The 18,412-nt window shown below is 41.4% G+C and overlaps 1 protein-coding gene across 1 annotated transcript; it reads right to left on the bottom strand.

The window, feature by feature from the left end:
• Window positions 1-318: 318 nt before the first annotated feature.
• On the bottom strand, window positions 319-17,161 carry LOC118771533 (amyloid beta A4 precursor protein-binding family B member 1-interacting protein-like). The gene is made up of 14 exons (XM_036519540.1): window positions 17,081-17,161; window positions 11,372-11,431; window positions 10,493-10,580; window positions 9,299-9,567; window positions 8,000-8,077; window positions 7,412-7,571; window positions 6,201-6,322; window positions 4,986-5,060; window positions 4,465-4,608; window positions 3,776-3,886; window positions 2,450-2,548; window positions 2,100-2,214; window positions 1,739-1,815; window positions 319-817 (listed from the first exon to the last, which is right to left on the bottom strand). The coding sequence occupies exons 2-14, from the start codon at window positions 11,429-11,431 to the stop codon at window positions 374-376; spliced, it is 1,842 nt and encodes a 613-aa protein (XP_036375433.1). The 5' UTR covers window positions 17,081-17,161; the 3' UTR covers window positions 319-373.
• Between the last annotated feature and the right edge of the window lie 1,251 nt (window positions 17,162-18,412).

The following is an 18,412-nucleotide window of genomic DNA, read 5'->3' as shown; positions in this document are numbered from 1 at the left end:
CAGGATGAAAAGCATTCTGGCTTTGGATCCAACAGGATATCTAGAAGACAGTCTTTTGCAAAAAACTTAACATTAAATGTGTGTTTATATTCTATATGTAAACATACCAAATTGCCCGAATCACACTATCACTCTAGTATAGTTCAGTGATTATCTTAGGCTCTATTAAAGACAGTTAGAATTCAGATCTCACCGTTTCCATAACAAAATACATAATACCAATCTTTGTTGTATTTTGCAGGCCTCAGAGATCATTGAAATATGACATGAATGTGACATGAACAAATAAATAAACCACTTGGTCATGACATGACCGGGATACGTCCAGTCATTTTCGAATACTATTCTGTTGTTTCTTCATAGCGTCTGAAACTTATGACATGTTACCCCCAGAGGTTGCTGTTGCAACAGGTGTCGTCCTCTTGGGAGGAGGCGGGGGTATTTTCCTCTGGGCGGGAACCGGGCTGGCTGAAGTCCCAGGGGGTGGCGGTCTAGCAGGGGGAATGTCCCTGCACGCTGCCGGGTTCAGCCTATAGCCTGGAGGGGGAGGGGGAACGAAGTCTGGGGGCGGCTCTAGGAAGTCGTCTGGAGGAGGGGGCAGGTAGTCCTCTGGGGGTGGGGGAGGAGGGGTGTCACAGTGTTGATGAGCGCCGGCAGGGGGGCGTTTGACCATTCTGGGTGAGGGCACAGGGCTGGCGGAGGCTGGCGGCGGGGGCGGCGGGAACACAGCAGCATTAGGCAGCGTGGGTGGCCGGACCGTTTCTGCGGCAGCTGTAGGCCTCCACGAAGACGGAGTGGCCTCATTACCATGGTGATCCTTTTAAACACACAAAAACACAAATTAAAATCAAAATAATCTTTGACATCTATTTAGATTTATTATTAAACCTATTTTCATACGATCTGAGCGTCAAGGAAAGCGTAGATGCTGTAAAAAAAATTCAAATCTGAGACGGAAAAGGCTGAAGCACTGCAGCCTATTCATGTTCACATTCATATTCATATTCAAAGATCTCATAACACCTGTTCTATTGTGTCATGGAGCCCCCTAACCATAGCTGTGGTTGTAATCTATTCCAGTTCAGTGTGTGCTTCAGAGAGGCCCTGTTCAGACTGCTCCTTAATGCACACAGACGGCAGAAGCAGATGCCTGGGTCGACACCGTCAGCCAATTTAGCAAGAACGATGACCACTTCACAAACTCTGCTATTCTAGGATCGCTGCCAGCTACAGGCAGGGGGTTTCCAAACACTCTCTTCCGCATAGATTCCTCCGGCCAAACAAACTGCTCACCAAATGAGTCTGAGAGGCATCTGCTCGACCCCTGCTCATATTAGCAGCAGTGGCCTTGTTGTCTGGATGCATGCTGTGTAATGTTTTATACTTACTCTGTATGATTTTATGCAAAAGAGAGCCCAGTGACTCCTTCAGAATTTTGGCCGAGACAGCAGCTTGGCTGAGTACGTAGCTTTGCAAACCGATGCCTATGTTCCGCAAATCTGCTTAGTGACACTGACTGAGTCCCTGTAAGATTCTGTTTTACAGCTTTCTTTCAACAGGTTACATGGTGTGATATATAAAAATGACCAAAAATCTGCTGCAATCACTGCACCTGAAACGGATGTGATTCATATTACTGTATCTTCAAGCAGACCTGATTATAATTTCTTAAGTTCACCCTTGGTAACATGGACCTACAGTATGTAAATAAAAAGGAGTTGTCATAGCCTTCTCATACCTGAGCCTCAGAAATGATAGTGGTGACAGGTGTGGGTTGTAATGGGGCCTGGGGACCATGTCCATTGGCAGCTTTAGCTGGGAAAATAGAGAAAGGCATATTAAATCACTTACTCCACAGAAATTACACACACTAGCATTTCACTTTATTACAAAAGGTCTGTTTCTCTCCACCAACCAGATTTTTTTTTTTTTAACTCAGCAACTTATTGATTATGACATACAATGAATCGAGAATCATTACAGTTTCCCTAAGAAGGGAATAGTTTGGTTGCATGGCAACCACATCATTTAATCTACTTTGTGCAAGGTGTTTTTTTAGCATTGAAACCATAAGAGTACAGGCATGTGGCTCCTCTCACCTTTTGGGGCGGGGGAGGGTACTGAGGGGGTGGAAACAGTGCGGTTCGTCCATACCGAAGTCCCAGGGGCTTTCCTCAGGGCAGCCTTGTAGTTTTCATACAGTGTCGTGCCATACTGATGGGAAAACAAAAGCACTCACCTCACATGGCTACAAATAACATGGTCATCGTCTGCCTATTAGAGCAGGTGCCCCTCATTTCAGAGAAGCGTTTGTCTTATCCTTGCTAAAATGCTGTACAGAGTTACTAAGTTATTTTCAGCTGTGCAAATGTCACTGGACTTTGTAGATTCTAAACCTCACAACTGTAGTTTCAGTCTTTTTTTTTTTTTTTTTTTTTTCAGGGCTCACCTTGGCAATTCGGATGCTGGTCACCCAGAGGGTCATCGTCCACTGATCGTCACAGCACAGGTATCTGATGTACTGGGACTCCTTCTGGATCTGAGGGTGCTGGAGCAGAAAGGTCCAAATCAGTAACCTGACACAATAGATTACCTGCTAGCCTTTGTGACACAAGCACAGTTTGTGGCCCTTTCAATATTGATGTTACAACATGTTGTTGTAGCTCTTTCATTTATAAAAATCGCCAATTTGTGTGGTGGCTGCTTCAAAATTAATTTCACAAAATTCTAGGGTGAGCTTTTCACAATGATGCCTGCCTCAAGTGGAATTTGACTAGTCGGCATTCAGATCAAATTCCTGACAGGCAGCACTTTGGGCAGCAAAAAAGTTAGGTGTTCCAGGGTGCACTGGTCAAAGTCTCCATCTCACTGTCTCAGTCTTATCAATCCCTAGAAACCATCACCTCAGCTGGTGAGTTAGTGTCACACCTCACCCAAATGGTTGCTACACATTAGTGGTGGCAGAAATGAGTCAGCCCTCTCTTCACTGCAAAGTGCTCTAAAGGCGCTACAGCGGTTTTACGTCAAAGCCGAGATGGGATGCCATATGATGAGCCTTGCACAGTCATTCAGATGTGCTAACCACAACTGTGAAGCTCTGATGAAGTACATTTATATACAGCAGTGACAGCCACCTCATGTGAGGCCCTCTATGGCTCATTTGCAAGCTAATGTACTCTGACTCTGGCATTGTATTCAGGATTCAAGAGCTGCCTTCTTCAGCTCTGAAAATGTGCTATTCTTTACATGTGTGTCACTGTGACGATAACAAATTAAGTCATCCTGCATATATCAACTCCATACTATCATGACAAGCAGAGCACACACATCAAATCTATGCTTTAACATAATGGCTTTAAGTTACTGAAGAATACATCTTCCCGTTCAGGCTTAACACTTTGAATTGCCAATTATTATTCTTCCTCACATACATACTGGTGAAAGAGGCTTTCATTGCTTAAAATATTGCTGCGTAAGTGTGTATCATCCTTGAATCACTTACTGTCTGCACTCTACGGTAAGACTTCCCCAAAACACACATAACTAAAGTTTCACACTGTTTAGCCTTGTATTTTAATATGTCTTCTGTGGCCAACACTTAAAATGTGCTGTTATGGCAGTGTAAAACTTCTTCATTTTCTTCTTGTCCCCTACAGTATTGCATTCCTTCTCTGGATGAATGACAATAGTTAAGAGCTAAGAGTTCAATCAATACAGACAAACCGTGGCACCATTGCACAGCCCAACGGTCATGTGACTAGCAACCTGACCTTACCTTGAGGACGAAACAGAACTCTGTTGGTGCTTTGAACTTGTTTTTGTACTCCATGCCGTAGTAGACGTTCACGTTGTCAAACTGTATGAAGCACGCTAGGTCACTCGAGGACTACAAGGGGAGAGAGTGAACCAATCAAAATCCATGAGGCCCCAGGTCAAGTTCAACGTGATATGTTGCTCAGTGGCTCAGGGAAGGAGACGCTGCTGGTGCCACTGATGCGTGACATAACAAGTAAGTCTTTCATGACTGGCATTTAGCAGGCACTCTTATCCAGAGCAACTTACATCAGTTACAGTTTTTTTTGTAACAATGTTATCCAGCTATGCAGCTGGATGTTTACTGAGGCAATTGTTGGTTAAGTACCTTACCCAAGGGTACAGCAGCAGTGCCACAGCGGGGAATCGAACCAGCAACCTTTCAGTTTTGACTACCTTTTGGAAGTCTCTCTTAAATTACAGCTTAGTGTGAATGACTTTCAGTCATATGAACTATTATGCTAAAACTTGATCATTCAATATGTTGCAGAACACACACCAGAATATTCATGACAATGAATGAGTGTATTTATTATCGCTTATGGTAACAGGAATATCAATGATATCTGATGATACAAATGCAACATTAATGGAAATAACAAGGCAGGAATGATCATCTTGTGCCAAATTAAGAGCGCGCTGACTTCTGACCTTAGTCTTTCCTTTGGGCACGTAATAAATTCCAGAGGCCCGCAGCAGAAAGTATCGACGTTTCCAGGACTTCTTCCCATCCTCCTTCAGAAAAAGAGCTCCTTCAAGGTCTGGCACAATGATGGAAGCTCTGCAGAAATTCTCCTATAGTTACAGAACACGATAAATCAATTACCAATCAGTTGCCATCATCAATCTGTTCCAAATTCTTTGATAGTGATATCCATGCCATTGTGCTACATATAGTGGGGTCTGGGATCCAATTAATCTGGTCCGACTGCAAAAGCAGAAGATACATCTAACAGAAAACATACATACAGAATTATTAAAGCATATCTAACAAACACCGAAAACCCTCACATAATGCAGGGTAGCATTAACATCCAAAAAACAGAAATTAAAATTTATATAAAACAAAATTTGCAAGATATGTTTCATTGTAGAGCATTAAATTAGAGCCTAATCCCAAAAGGAGTTCTCTCACTCCACTCCTCGTTAGAGGGCCTGGATTTACAACTCACCACCAAAAGAGACTCTTTGTCTCTGTCTTTCATGTCCTTCAGAGCATTTTTATCTTTCTTCCAAAGATAGTAGTTCTAGAGGGAAAGACAGACAATAGAGAAAAATGTGAAAAAATGTGTAAAAATATGTACCAGGCACAATAATTATTTAGTTAGTATTATAAAGATCCAGAGAGTGTGGCCTCTGTGTCAGCACTGTTTCACAGCACTGTTTCATCCATCTCTCTTTTTCAGACTTTTATCTTCTTAAACACAAAACAGTGTCCTTACAGCCTCTCAGGGAATAGAGCTGTGGCACTGTAGCAGGCGAATGTATGATAGCCATGCACTTCTTTGTCAACATGTCAATGACATTATTATAAGTCTTTGTGTTGTAACAAAGCATTAAATCGATTTTTAACTTCATATTATTTTGTACTGCTTTGTAAAAGCATTTGTATTGACCTCTGTGTAGAACAATTCCCTGTACGTGGAATAAGACCATAAAGAAAGGCACCAAACTGCAGACATTACTACGATGATTAATTCGTAAAAGGAGAGAGGAAAATGAGTTCCACCCTGCAATAAGGACACCTGGCCAGGAAAAGAGAACAGCCACCATCTGCTATATTTTCTTACAAGGAACTTACAGCTGTTATTCTGAAAATGCATTATCAGTTTATCTCCACTCAAACTGCTATAATAAAGTTCGATGAAGTCATACACTTAGTTTTTCCTTTCACATACGGGCCGCTGCACATCAAGATAATGGTTTTGTTGATGTAAACACACAGGTGCTGAGGACGACGAGACAGACCGTTCTGTGTTTGCATCACAACAGTAGCTGAATCCCAGGTTGCTAAGACGGACGCAGAACACCGCTTGCTCAATATTTAAATACGATGTGGAGCTTTTAACATCGCCGCACGTTCCTGGCCTTCAGAGATATGGTGATCTCCGTTGGTCAGCGAGCAAATTTCTCAAATTTTCTTTTTCTAACATGGTTTTCTGAAACATTCCACGCACTTGAAAACAGGTTTGAGTTCATTGTTCCGTCTTTTGATGAGGTGATAAGGCCTTTTCACAGATGTTACCTGTTATACGTTTGCCTTTAACACGCTCGCTGTGCACCTGTGTTCTATTTCGGAGCTACATGACAAACCCACATCTCTCTCCTGCTTTGTCTCTTTTTTCTCTCTATCTTCCTGCCGTCCTTTTGCCGAATATATTGTTTACCTGAGGGTTCTTGAAAACAGCGTACTTATCCGGCCTCTCCAGAAAAACAATTTTGTTTTCACTGTCTCGTGTCCATGCAGACAAAGGCTCCACTAAATACTCGTGGTCTTCAAATCCTCTTTCTGTTGAGAGAGCACATGCAGTTACAAGACATACATGCCTATATTTTGCATACATGTTATATATAATCAATATCAAAATCCTGATCACTTCATTGCACATCCCACTCTGGCTCACTGTGTATAACAATTTCATATTATAAAAAGCAGTGTCATTTCAGATTTATGTTTCCAGTGTAAGGGTGGGTGCCTGGGCTTCTTATTATTAAACTCTTACGAAATGATCATGCCATTTTTTTGAAGAAAAAAAAAAAAAAAACGACTGATGGTAAATACATTTATATACTTATGTTCTCTGATAGTCAAAACCAAAGTTGTTGCTTCTGTCTGTACTTTTCTGTAGTGTGGTGCCCAGAAATGGAGACAGCAGATATATAATATACATATGCGTAGGCTTTGAGTCAACCCTGAAGAAAAACGCAAGGGGAACTTCCTCAAGACCCAAGCTGATCTTCTTTTGAGCAGGACTACGCCCATATAATCACTGCCACTCCTTGAGAGCTTTTGAGTGATGTCCACCTTTTTGTCAGTATTTTAGTGTCAAGTGTTAACGACACAAGCAGGAAGCATATTCAGCCCTTTAAAAACACTTTTAAGACATCATGAGATTAATAGACATCACAGAATAATTGCTGCACATGGTTACTGAAAGTATTGAATCCAGAGACATTGAACCAGTTGTACTGGCATAAGATGAATGGCTCATGTGTTTGTCACAGTGGCGGTATGTACCTAACCACACCATCACCTGTAGCAACATATGCCTTTGCAGAAGGCCTGCATCTACCCTCAGGCAAACTAAATGTATGTTAACTATGTTATCCAGACTATACACACCTTAGTCTATTCTGAAATGCGCAATGTATGTATGTGTATATATAAATGAAATCTTATGCATATATTAAACAATATAGAATATACATTACATTGCAAAACATGATCACAATACAAAATATTCCGCAATAATAACTGCAAACTATTGTACACAAAGTGAAAGTGACAACGATGTAGAGCATTTTATAATGTATTCCTTTGATTTTGGATTGTGCTCTGACTTGCGTGGATATAAATAAGGACGAAAGTGCGCCTCACCTATCTGCAGCTCAGGGTTGGTCTCGTACAGAGTCCAGTCCACACCACAGTCGCAATGTGTCTTCTCGAAAAGGTTGTCCAGGACGTCCCGCACTGTCTGCCTCTCATCCACCATCAGGGTCTTTGAGCTGCCGTCGTTCATGAGGACTTTAATCACCAGCTATTGTGAAGCAAAATGAACCCGCCATCACTAAGATGCTGTAGCCACCCAAGAGGAGCTCACCATCCCTAAGATGCTGTAGCCACCCAATAGGACACCACTGTCACTAAGATGCTGTAGCCACCCAAGAGGAACCCACCATCACTAAGATGCTGTAGCCACCCAATAGGACCCCACTGTCACTAAGATGCTATAGCCACCGAAGAGGGACCCACCATCAGTAAGATGCTGCAGAGTCCCAAAAGGAACCCACCATTACTAAGATGCTGCAGTGAACCTACACATAGCTGTTCTGTAACATATTTATTTAATCTTTGTTATTATATACATACCAATTTTACATGATGGTATGCAATGGCTTAGACAGTACTGCAAATCTGCAAAACTGTATTATTTCAGTGGGGGAGCAGCACTTTTAAAGGTGTTACCTTTTTGACTTTGGCCTCTTTCAGCTTTTCCAGGGCCAGTTTGATTTTGTCAGATTTAGCCTGTGCTTCAATCTCTTCCTGTAAAAAAATGAATGAGGCAGAGTCATTCATTCCAGTCAGCAAAATAATACATCAAATAAAAAATCTGTTCAAATCAATGCAAGCAAAAAACGACAGAACAAACATTTATACATTGTGTGGACACTGAAATGCCTGATTGCGGATCAAGACAGCAAATCTCTAGATGAAACAGGAACAGAGTCCAGTCTTCCCCAAAGAGAGCTCCTCCCAGAAAAAACTTCTCCTCAGAAAGTCTAATATTGTTCGATTTGGTACACGAAATCTGCTGGCTAAGGCTGTCAGGGCTCCGCCCCCTAGCTGTTGTGTTTTTGTTTTTCCCTGTCCATGTGCCTTTGTTTTCCTTGTGTTCTAGCCCTGCCCCGCTCTCCGCCCTGTCTCCGCCCACCTGATTGTCTCCACCCGCCTGCCTGCACACCTGCTTCCCATCTCCTAATCAGCCCAGCCCTATATCTACCCTGCTTGTCTCTGTGTTGTTTGCCAGATCGTTTCAGTGTTTCTGCCTGTCTTGTTTCCCGCCTGTTTACCCTGTTTGGATTTTGCTGGTTTTTGCCTCGCCTGTTCCTCGACATTGTTTTTGCCTGCCCTTCTGTCCTGATCTGCCTGCCTTCAAGGTTTGACCCTGCCTGTTTCTGTTTTTGATCCCTGTTTTGCCCTTGGACTGCTTACCTGGTATTTTGACCCTGCCTGTTTTTGGACTGCCTGCTTGTTTGAGGATTCTGCTAATAAACGCCTGTAATTGGAGCCCTCGTGGTCCGTGCCTGAGTCCCGACAGGCCTTTGTGAATGAATGCATAATGCATGGTATTTATCAAGTGTAGCGATAAGTAGCAGGGTTTGTTGTAACCAAAAGATTGCTCATTCTAGTCCCAGAAAACACTGCTGTTGTCTTGGGCAAGATATGTAACCCTAATTGCCTAAATACCCAGCCCTGTCAATGGATGGGTAGAAAGCTGTCAGGTAAAATGTAAATTGATTTGGATAAGATCAGGAAACCGTATGTAGGTGGGAGAGCATTCTAGGTCATTTAGTCAGGTGGCACAACTAAACTCGTGGTAGGGCTTGAACAATGTTATGCTCACACTCACTGGCCTGACTCACTGTTGCTCATTTGACTTCAATGGATGACACTTCTGTTCTTTCGGGCTGGAAGTCACTCTGGCTAAGAGCGTCTGCTAAATGAATGTAATGTAGTGTAGGTGGGAGAGCCATAGCTGGTTACCGGTGGCAGGGATTTCGAGGGCTGTGGAGGTGGTGGGGCCTGGAAGGAGGCTGCTGGGGGCGCGGGAGTGGGAATGATAGTGCTAGGGGGTGCGGGGAGAGCAGAGGGGGCGCAGTCCTTCAGGGGGGGAGGCAGGCTGGGGGGGTCCAGCTGGGCCTGTGAGGGGGTGCTTTTACTGGCTGTCAGCTTCTCCTCTGTATTGTTCAGGTCTGCCACTAGGTCGGCCATTAATGCGTCCAAGTCTTTGTCTTCCAGTTCATTCAGAGACTCTGAAAAAGACATGCAGGTGGAAAAAACTTAACTGACGTTTCACGTGCAAGAATAAAACTGGTGTAAGTGTGGTATGGTATAAGGTGGTATGGTGATAAAGAGCAGGGCTTGTAACCAAAAGGTTGCTGTTTCAATTCCCTGCTGGGGCACTGCTACTGTACCCTTGGGAAAGGTACTTATCCCAGAATAAATATCCAGCTGTATAAATGGGTAACATGTAAAATTTTAATCTGTATAAGTTGCTCTGGATAAGAGCATCTGCTAAATAAAAATAACACAATGTAATAGAATATATTCAGAAGGGCAAGTCAGTTGATTTGATCCATCAGTCAAACAACACAAACACATTGGTACTGGCCAATTGGATTGAATATTTCAATTAACTGGTAAGCAGATGTTAGTTTATGCCTCAAAGGCAAAGCATTGTAAAGGCAGTGTGAAAAAAGGGCACAACTTGAATTTCAAAACTCATGGTCTTAAATGAAAGGCAAATGTACCTATTTGCAACACTACTCATGTACTGAGGTTGAGAAGTGCAGTTTGTTGTTGTGAATTCACTGACAGATGGCAGAATGCAGAAATTTGCCTACGGTCTCCCGAGAGTTTTTACTACTTTCACTTTACACTCAAAGGTCACTTCTGACCACTGGACTGTAAGAATAAGGAAAAGTGGTTTTTTTTTTTTTTAGTTCAGCAGTATCTTGCATAATATTCCACCATATGTAGACACTCATCAAACCTACTGGAATAGTGTGGAATAGTGGGTACTGTAGACTCTATACCCAACTGTAAAAAAACTTCAGAAATAATTATTCTAATACACTATGCTTGAAGAACAGTTTCCATCCACATGTAAACTGTGAGGGCCAACTTCTGCGTGGGGAAACCATCGTTAAAAATATTTGTGATTTGCATGCTGCTTACCATTCAAATCCGTGAAACCGATGGAGAAGTTGCGCTCTTGATGGGAGCTGGATGGAAGTTCGGGGGGCAGAGTTTCCAATCCTAAACTCTGCAGGGTGCAGAAACAAAGACATTCGATTTAGACAAGAAACTTGTCAACAGATCTTACGGTGCACGACACTTTTAGAAAACAGCATAATAACATATGATGAACTCTATGAAAAATGTAGCAAATATGCCAGTGTTATTGGTTATTCTAGGGCTCATTAGCCCTATAAAATTCACAGCAGTTAGCCCTTCTGCCTCCAAATGATCTATGTAAATTAATTTCTGATAAAATAAAAAACTGAAAACCAAAAATCAGTAGAATACTTCAATAAGAGCAACATATATGGGTTATAACTGTGATATTTTGAACTATCAGTGTATTTGTATGCAGAAAAACTAATTCTGAACAAAAACAAAAAGGTCCTGTGCTCCAGGGTGGGGAGTTGGAGGACATAATCTGTTATCCATAATGATCTTTGCATATTCATAAATACTCTGATCAACACCTATATATATACTGGTATTGGTGTTTATCACTTTTGATAAAAGTGAGGATCCATCACTGGAACCCATAAAATAATGCTTCTCTCAGCAGTAAAGACTGATTGGTTCAAATCAGTGAGCAGTTGAGAATGTATGACAGCTTCACCCTTTCGTGAAGCTTCACTCTCACAGCACTAGCGCTTAGTTTTTGCCATAAACTCACATGTGCCTCATCAATTCTAGAAGTGACTTGTGGCATTAAATGGGATTCTACACATAGAGCCAGACCAAGCAATGGATTATAGGAAATGTCTACAAACCATTAAAACGGACAGTTAACCACAGCTGCAGGGTGCAGGCAGGACTCACCTGTGTTAGCAGGTCCATCTCTCCCAGCATTTCGCTGAACATTGCATCTATGTCATCCATCTGTCAGAATAAAACAGCATGTAAGTGTCTGAAAAGTATTTCGAAACCTTTTTGTTACCAATAAATAAAGGGAGATAAACTAGCAAACACCCAGCTAACAGATAAACTGAGTAGAATGAACCGCATTGAAAAGAGACAACTCTGTCAGAAAGTATGTTTGACTTTAAAGCACCTTTTCTTCGGACAGCTTCTGGATAATATGTAACGTGCAACTACTGTAAATCACATTGGATAACTGGTGTATGGCACTTAGGAAACCCTGTTATTAAGAACTGTGTTGTCACTCTTGATTTTTTTCTTCTTTTTCTTCTTGTCCTTGTTCTTGTTGTTGATGTTCTTTGTCTTTTTCCTCTTCCACTGCTATCTCCCCAACTAAAAACATTTAAATTAGTAGGAAGCTAAGGGACTATGCCAAATCAGTATGGAGCCTATCGGACATGACAGCAATTGGTTGAAAGTCAAATTTTCAAAAATGACTAAATCAAATTGCAGGTATAGTTGAAAGAGCACATATATGATCAAGAAAGATTAGACTCACATAAAACTCACTAAAGGAACTACCAACTCAACAAATGTTGAGTTGAGAAGTCTCGTCTGCTATTTTATTTGCAGTTAATGCTTTGACATCAATTTCTCAGAACATTATCGCTCTGGCTACGCAGGCAGTAAAGTTTGATGGCTCTGACACAATCTTTGAAATCAGAAGGTCACATCTTTGAGTCCTGCTGACTGACACTATTTATATGATTTCAGGCTGGCAGTGTGCATATATTTAGAGAAATGCTGCATAAAGCTAATTTTATTATAATTTTCCTCAAACAACACATGTCTATCTTCTGTTAAATTCAGGATGTATGCAAATGAAACTCAAAAGAAGCCCATTTGATAAATCAACCTAATATCAGGAAAAAATTAAAAACTAGGGAGATATTTCCCCTATACAAACTGTGACATAGTGATAAAGAGAGAGGTTTGTATCCCCAAGGTTTCTGGTTCAGGAATATAGTGGTTGGCACCCTTGGGAAGCACAGGTTATCCAAGTTGCCTCAGACAATTTCCACCAACATAAATAGATGACATGTAAACATCGTAAGCTATGTAAGTCTCTCTGTACAAGAATATCTGCTAAGCAAATGCAATATATTCATTTATGCCTACATATTTATAGCCTGAAACAGTCCAAGATTGCTTGCCACAGTCCTAGATACACTCTGGACTATAGATAAAATTATGAGCCTGGCTAGTCTGAATGGCCTGTCCTGGTCATTAAACTTGTATGTGTATATGTATGTATGCATAAGTGTATAAGTATGTATATTCTCTCACACTCATATATACTGTGAGGTTGTGAAAGGGGATGTGACCTCTAAAAGAAGAAGTGCTTGAGATACTTTTTTTCATGCTTGACCTTGGAAGCTCTGTGTTAATACAGCTTTTGACCAGATGCAGTGAGGCAAGTTTTGTATCTGCAGGTGTTTCATCTATCAGTTGGCACGTACGGGCATTTAGTATTGGTGATCATCATTAGTCCGCAGGGTGAATCAATGAACTCAGAGAGTGCAAAAAACATAGGTGTATACAGTATACATCATGACTGGTACAGAACCATTTGTTACTTCAAGTGTAATATTCCCTTTTTCAGGATTGTATCGGAGTAACCTATGCTCTGTTTATGGAATGTGACATAAATTATACATTGGTCATGTATCAGGGAGAAACAAGGAACAGACATTAGGATTTGATGGGTAGGTTTGATAGGCCAGGGTGGAGGTTAGCAGCGTCTCCAGTGTGCTAGAGTGTGGTAACACTTCTCTTTTGACTATTTACACATACAAATTATGACTGTGGAATGAAACCAGTCAAAATGGACTCAACTTCAACACTTTTTTTTAGATAATCACAGATATAATAATAATCAAAGGCAAGACAATCAAGGTCGGTCCACAAATCTTTGTACACGGATCATTTAATACCAGGATTAGAGATAACGTTTGAGCTATAAAATGTGCTGAAAGCCACAGGAATGTAGAAATGGCAGCCATGTTTCAGAGTCCTAACCACCACTGAACCACAGAGAGAGCTGCAGCAGGTTCAGGGAGAGATAAGCACAGAGCAGTACAGTCAGCATACAGAGCTGACACCAGCTCTTTCACGCTGATAGCGCTCTGTCTAAAAGCCAGTCTCCAGATTCCTTTGTGTTGTGGGACCACATGTGTCACCCTTGACACGACAGTTGTCAAAACATAGAAGTTACATGAAAAAAATGCTAAATTTCATTGTGAGTCTGGCATTTACTGAGAGGCTCATGATGACACTGGCTATTGCCAAGCCCATGAAAACAGATCAGGATAAATACTCACAAATTCTTTCAGAAGAGAGAAACCTCATGAAACCACCCTTGAAAATTCTCCCTTTGTGCTTTTACTCCACAATACCACCAACAACATGAGCACAGTCATATTTATAATATAATAACACAATATGGATTACTCAAAAATGTCCCCAAAAATGTTTCTGTGACAAAAGGAGCTGTGTGTACGTGTTGTGGGCTGCTGGGGTATTTTCAGCATTACTGTGACTACAGTACAGACTTCAGTGCCGTCCCCTATCATGAAGGTGGTTCATAAAATGATAAAGGTTATAATACCACATGCCTGTCTGTGGTTTCAGACAGGTGGAGGTATTTCCATAATTTCATGAGTCAATGTCAAAATGTTTTTTTTTTTTATTGAAAATGAGATTTGATAAACTCCAGGGTGACGTCCAATTGTGAAGGGTATTGCTTTAGAGCATCTGTTCAGATGTTTTTTTTTTTTTTTTGGTTTCAGTTTCATGTAACGCATTCTTATAATGGCCTGACCACTTCCACCAGGCAGACTCTTCCACTTTTTACAGACTAATTGCAGAATTCCTTTTGTTACACATGAGTATCTTGGTTTTTGGACTCTAAAAGCTTTTTGTAGCCAGCCAAAGAAGTCACCAGGTTGATCTGTTAGTGACCACTTTGTTCCACTTTGCTTGGATCAGTTTCCATGACAACACTTTAGCCCCTGGTACAGCATGAATGCAAAATGTTTGCTCCAAAGTCGTTTTCCTCAAGCCTCATACTTTCGACAGCAGTTCTAAACATCAGGCCTAACTGCATCGTTGACATGCTTCGAAGAGACAAAATAACAGTTATTTTGTACATAGAGTCAAACCTGGCATGAAACTATACCAGAAACAAAATAAATTATGAACTACTTTTACGGCTGAGTCAAAGAGGTGTGGATGCAGCGTGCATGACGTTCTCTTGGGCCTGTATGTACATTGTATATAATTACTCCTGTGTAACCAAGCAGAAATCCAGCGCTTCTGTCAGATTGTAAGTGTTCATCAGCTCCTTCCAGCTGAGCTCTGAATAAACACACAACCAAAGCTGAGAGCGTTTAACCACTCCCTATTAACCGTTTGATTTGGTTGATGTCCAGGCACTTGGTTGCACTTTGGTTGATGCACAGGAATGGAAATAAGTGTCAGACCTAGTGCCACCACAGCTCTGTGGCCACAGTCCAGCATAAATAACCTGCGCCTGTGTAAACAGGAAGTTTTGGTGTACCCCAATGTACCCCAGTATTTTAGTTGCAACACAGCAAGTCAGCAGTAGTGCTCTGCTGCCTCTCTATAGTATTGTGCAACAGGCTTGGTATAAAACACCACCTCTGACCTTATAAGATGGAAACAAGAAAGCAGCCAACTGAAATGACAGAAATGATTTCATGTTTTGTTAACGGACAAGAAAAACAAGTGGCTTACAGCCATAATTATGGCTGAAATGAAAAGTCTTCGATTGTTAGCAGGCACATTCATGCGACATGCATGAAGGGACAGCACTGCTATGGTACCATCTTTTTATTTAGTTGTATTTTATTTTTATTTTTGACCAGCTGCACAGTGAAACACAGTGTAAATGTATGCACAAGCTGAAAACAGCAAGACATTGTCTCTCATTTGGATCAGTTTGAATTTTCCATTACTATCTTAAACACAAACAGAGCTTACTGTAGTGGTGTACAGGCACACGAGACAGAATATTTTCGGCCGATAATCACTTCTATTTTTGCAGAGTGCTCCGCAAAAGAACATGAAGAGACACTTGACACACCCAGGCTTTTTTTGTCCACATCTAAGAAGCTTTAATGCTTTCGACTGGACTTTGTTTTTGCTGAAAACATTATCCCCACGCTGTTCCAGTCAAATTGTTTGACAGTTAAAACCTGAATGGGCTCTCTCTTTTGTCTTTCAAAGACATGGGAAACAACCTGAGATTCTGAAACACTACCTTCGCACTGAACTCTGACACACTTGCAACCTGCTAGCCTGTGATCTTCAAGAGCTGAACTGAATTGCAGGCTAGCTGTATGCTGCAAGTGAACTCTGACACACCTCGTGAGTGGGTTACTGTGTGATTGGAGGAAACATGACTGACACACAACATGAGTTTTGGAATTGTGATGTCATAGCAGACCATCGTTTGGCAACGATGTCCAAACTACATGGTGCCTCCCACTGGTCAGTGGTGCTGCCCAACAAGAAGGTAATAAGTCATTGGACACTTATTGATGTGTTTTGCATTTGCTGTATACATTGATAAATCAATAAACCACCGTGTTTTGGGCTTAATAGTGATTTTTCCCTTGAGCTGCCACCTCAATTTTAAAAAGCTGGGGATTGCAACAAAGCCTTGGCTATCTCAGTGCATCTAACTGGATCAGGTAAGGGGCAGATCTTGTAACCCAAAGGTTGCCAGTTTTGTTCCTAGGTGGAGTACTAGTGTTTGTACTCTTAAGCAACATACCCATTTGCTTTGGTAAATAGCTAGCTGTGATATGAACAACCTCTCAAATAATGTAATCTTTGTATAAGCACAATCACATATTTGTTTCAAATTACACTCTTATCCAGAGCAATTTACATCACTCTTGACAATTTTATCCATTTCTACAGCTGGATATTTACTGAGACAATTGTGGGTTAAGTACCTTGTCCAAGAGTACAGGAGCAGTGCCCGAGTGGAGAATCAAACTGGCAGCCTTTCGGATACAAGTCCTGCTCCTTAAGCACTATGCTACATGTCTTCAACTGGAAAACACAATAATGTATTTCTGGTGATCATTAAAACAATGATAACGTTGTAAATGATGATTGAAATAAATTTTGGTGAGCGTGAAAACTTAATTGCATACGTCATTTCTTATCCTGACTTAAAAAAATAGCAATGAAAAAGCAGTCTGGTCTGAAAACAATATTTAAAAACCATAAATAATAATCCTACAACATGCCTCTAACTGATCTAATAAAAGGAGTCACTTAGGATGTAATGCTACCCACTAAAGGTTACTTCAGGAAACTTGTCATGTTCCATACACCTTTCTCAAAAATTAAGACCCACAATTTACACCATCACTGTGAGGTAAAACCCAGTTTCTGATTTTAAAGATAAACTGTGATCTCTATTACGGGGCAAGGAAAAGATCAACCACATTTTTTTGCACTGTATAATGTTCCATGAAATCAACAACCCTTCCAATAAAAGCCTTGCCACTTGGAGATTGAAAACATGATGTACATGTCACACATCAAAATACAGAAGTAATAAAAACCGCTTACCTTCAAATCTTTCTCCTTGGCTCAGATAACACCGGAGTAACATAAAACTGGGCCGTGCGTGCTGTCTCTCAGTCACATGGGCTCGTCTATGTGTTAGAGGCATGTGCGCTGGGACAAGTGCTCCCCGCTTTGAGCCACTCATTTCCTGTGTTTTGCAGAAGTTCACATGCAGACCTCCCCTCACAGTCACTCCTTCCATGCCCTGCCGCCAAGTGCACAACCACTGTGGTGGGGCTCAGCACAGCACAGCTCAGCCGTCGTCTTTTGGTCGATTGCTGTCGTGGCCTCACTCAGCTATTGCTCGAGTAAGGGTCTAGTCATTAAAACAAAGCAGCGGTTAAAATGTGTAATGGGGGTCTTATCAACATAAAACATTGTTTCTTAGAAGAAAAAAAGTCACCTTGATTGTGTGGCTAACTCAGCTCTGATAGAGTGTATCTCTCTTTGACCACAGTTTTTACATGAACATATGCACTGTTAATGTTACACAGGGTTTGTTAATGCTACCAACTCACGTGGACACCCCACTGGCTACTTTAACCCCGGAGTATTGAGTATGTAGAGACACACAGCACAGTGTTTACGTACGCAAAGTGGAATGAGTCTGAAAGTGGTTTAAGGAAGGGAAACAAGGAAGGACATTGGCAGGAGGGGGTGCGTTTCATTTCAGCTCCCATCTGTTGCAGCAATAGTAAATGCTTTCTTTAGTGGCACAGTGTCTGCTTCAGGTAAGCAGTCCACGATCAGTGAGAGAGCTATGACAGCTTGAGTTAAGCACTTTCTCTGGTCCAATGGTCTCCTGTTGCCAGTATGAAGAAAAATAACATTGCATGCACCATTATCGTCATAACCAAACACTTACAATTATTATTATTATTATTATTATTATTATTGGTAGTAGTAGTAGTAGTAGCAGTAGTAGTAGGAGTAGTAGTAGTATTAGTGTTAGTAGTATTAGTGTTAGTGCTGGTGCTAGTAGTAGCAGTGTAGGGACTGTTACTGTTTCGATTAATATAAACATGGAAATTAAACTTGGCAAATTAGAACTGAATGGCAGGTAATGACCGCCCAATGGAGTCTCACCAGACAGCTCTAGGTAACAGAGGCAAAACCTGATCTTCCATGCATGTCACTCAACATGTCATCACTGCACCAGGAAAAAGGGACGTGTGCAGTTCTGACACCTTCTGGATGAGGTCACTGTCACCTCTCACCGCAGAGATCGAGAGGCTGATGTCCACTTATATCTGACTCCACTCGTGGCTTTTTGATGTTCAGTGGCAGTTTTTTTTTCTTATGAAACATAGGAATTGGTGCATCATTAAGCTCATC

The sequence above is a fragment of the Megalops cyprinoides genome, chromosome 24, assembly GCF_013368585.1.
Source record: "Megalops cyprinoides isolate fMegCyp1 chromosome 24, fMegCyp1.pri, whole genome shotgun sequence".
In the NCBI taxonomy this organism is placed as follows: domain Eukaryota; kingdom Metazoa; phylum Chordata; class Actinopteri; order Elopiformes; family Megalopidae; genus Megalops; species Megalops cyprinoides.
This window is presented reverse-complemented; position numbering and strand designations above follow the sequence as displayed.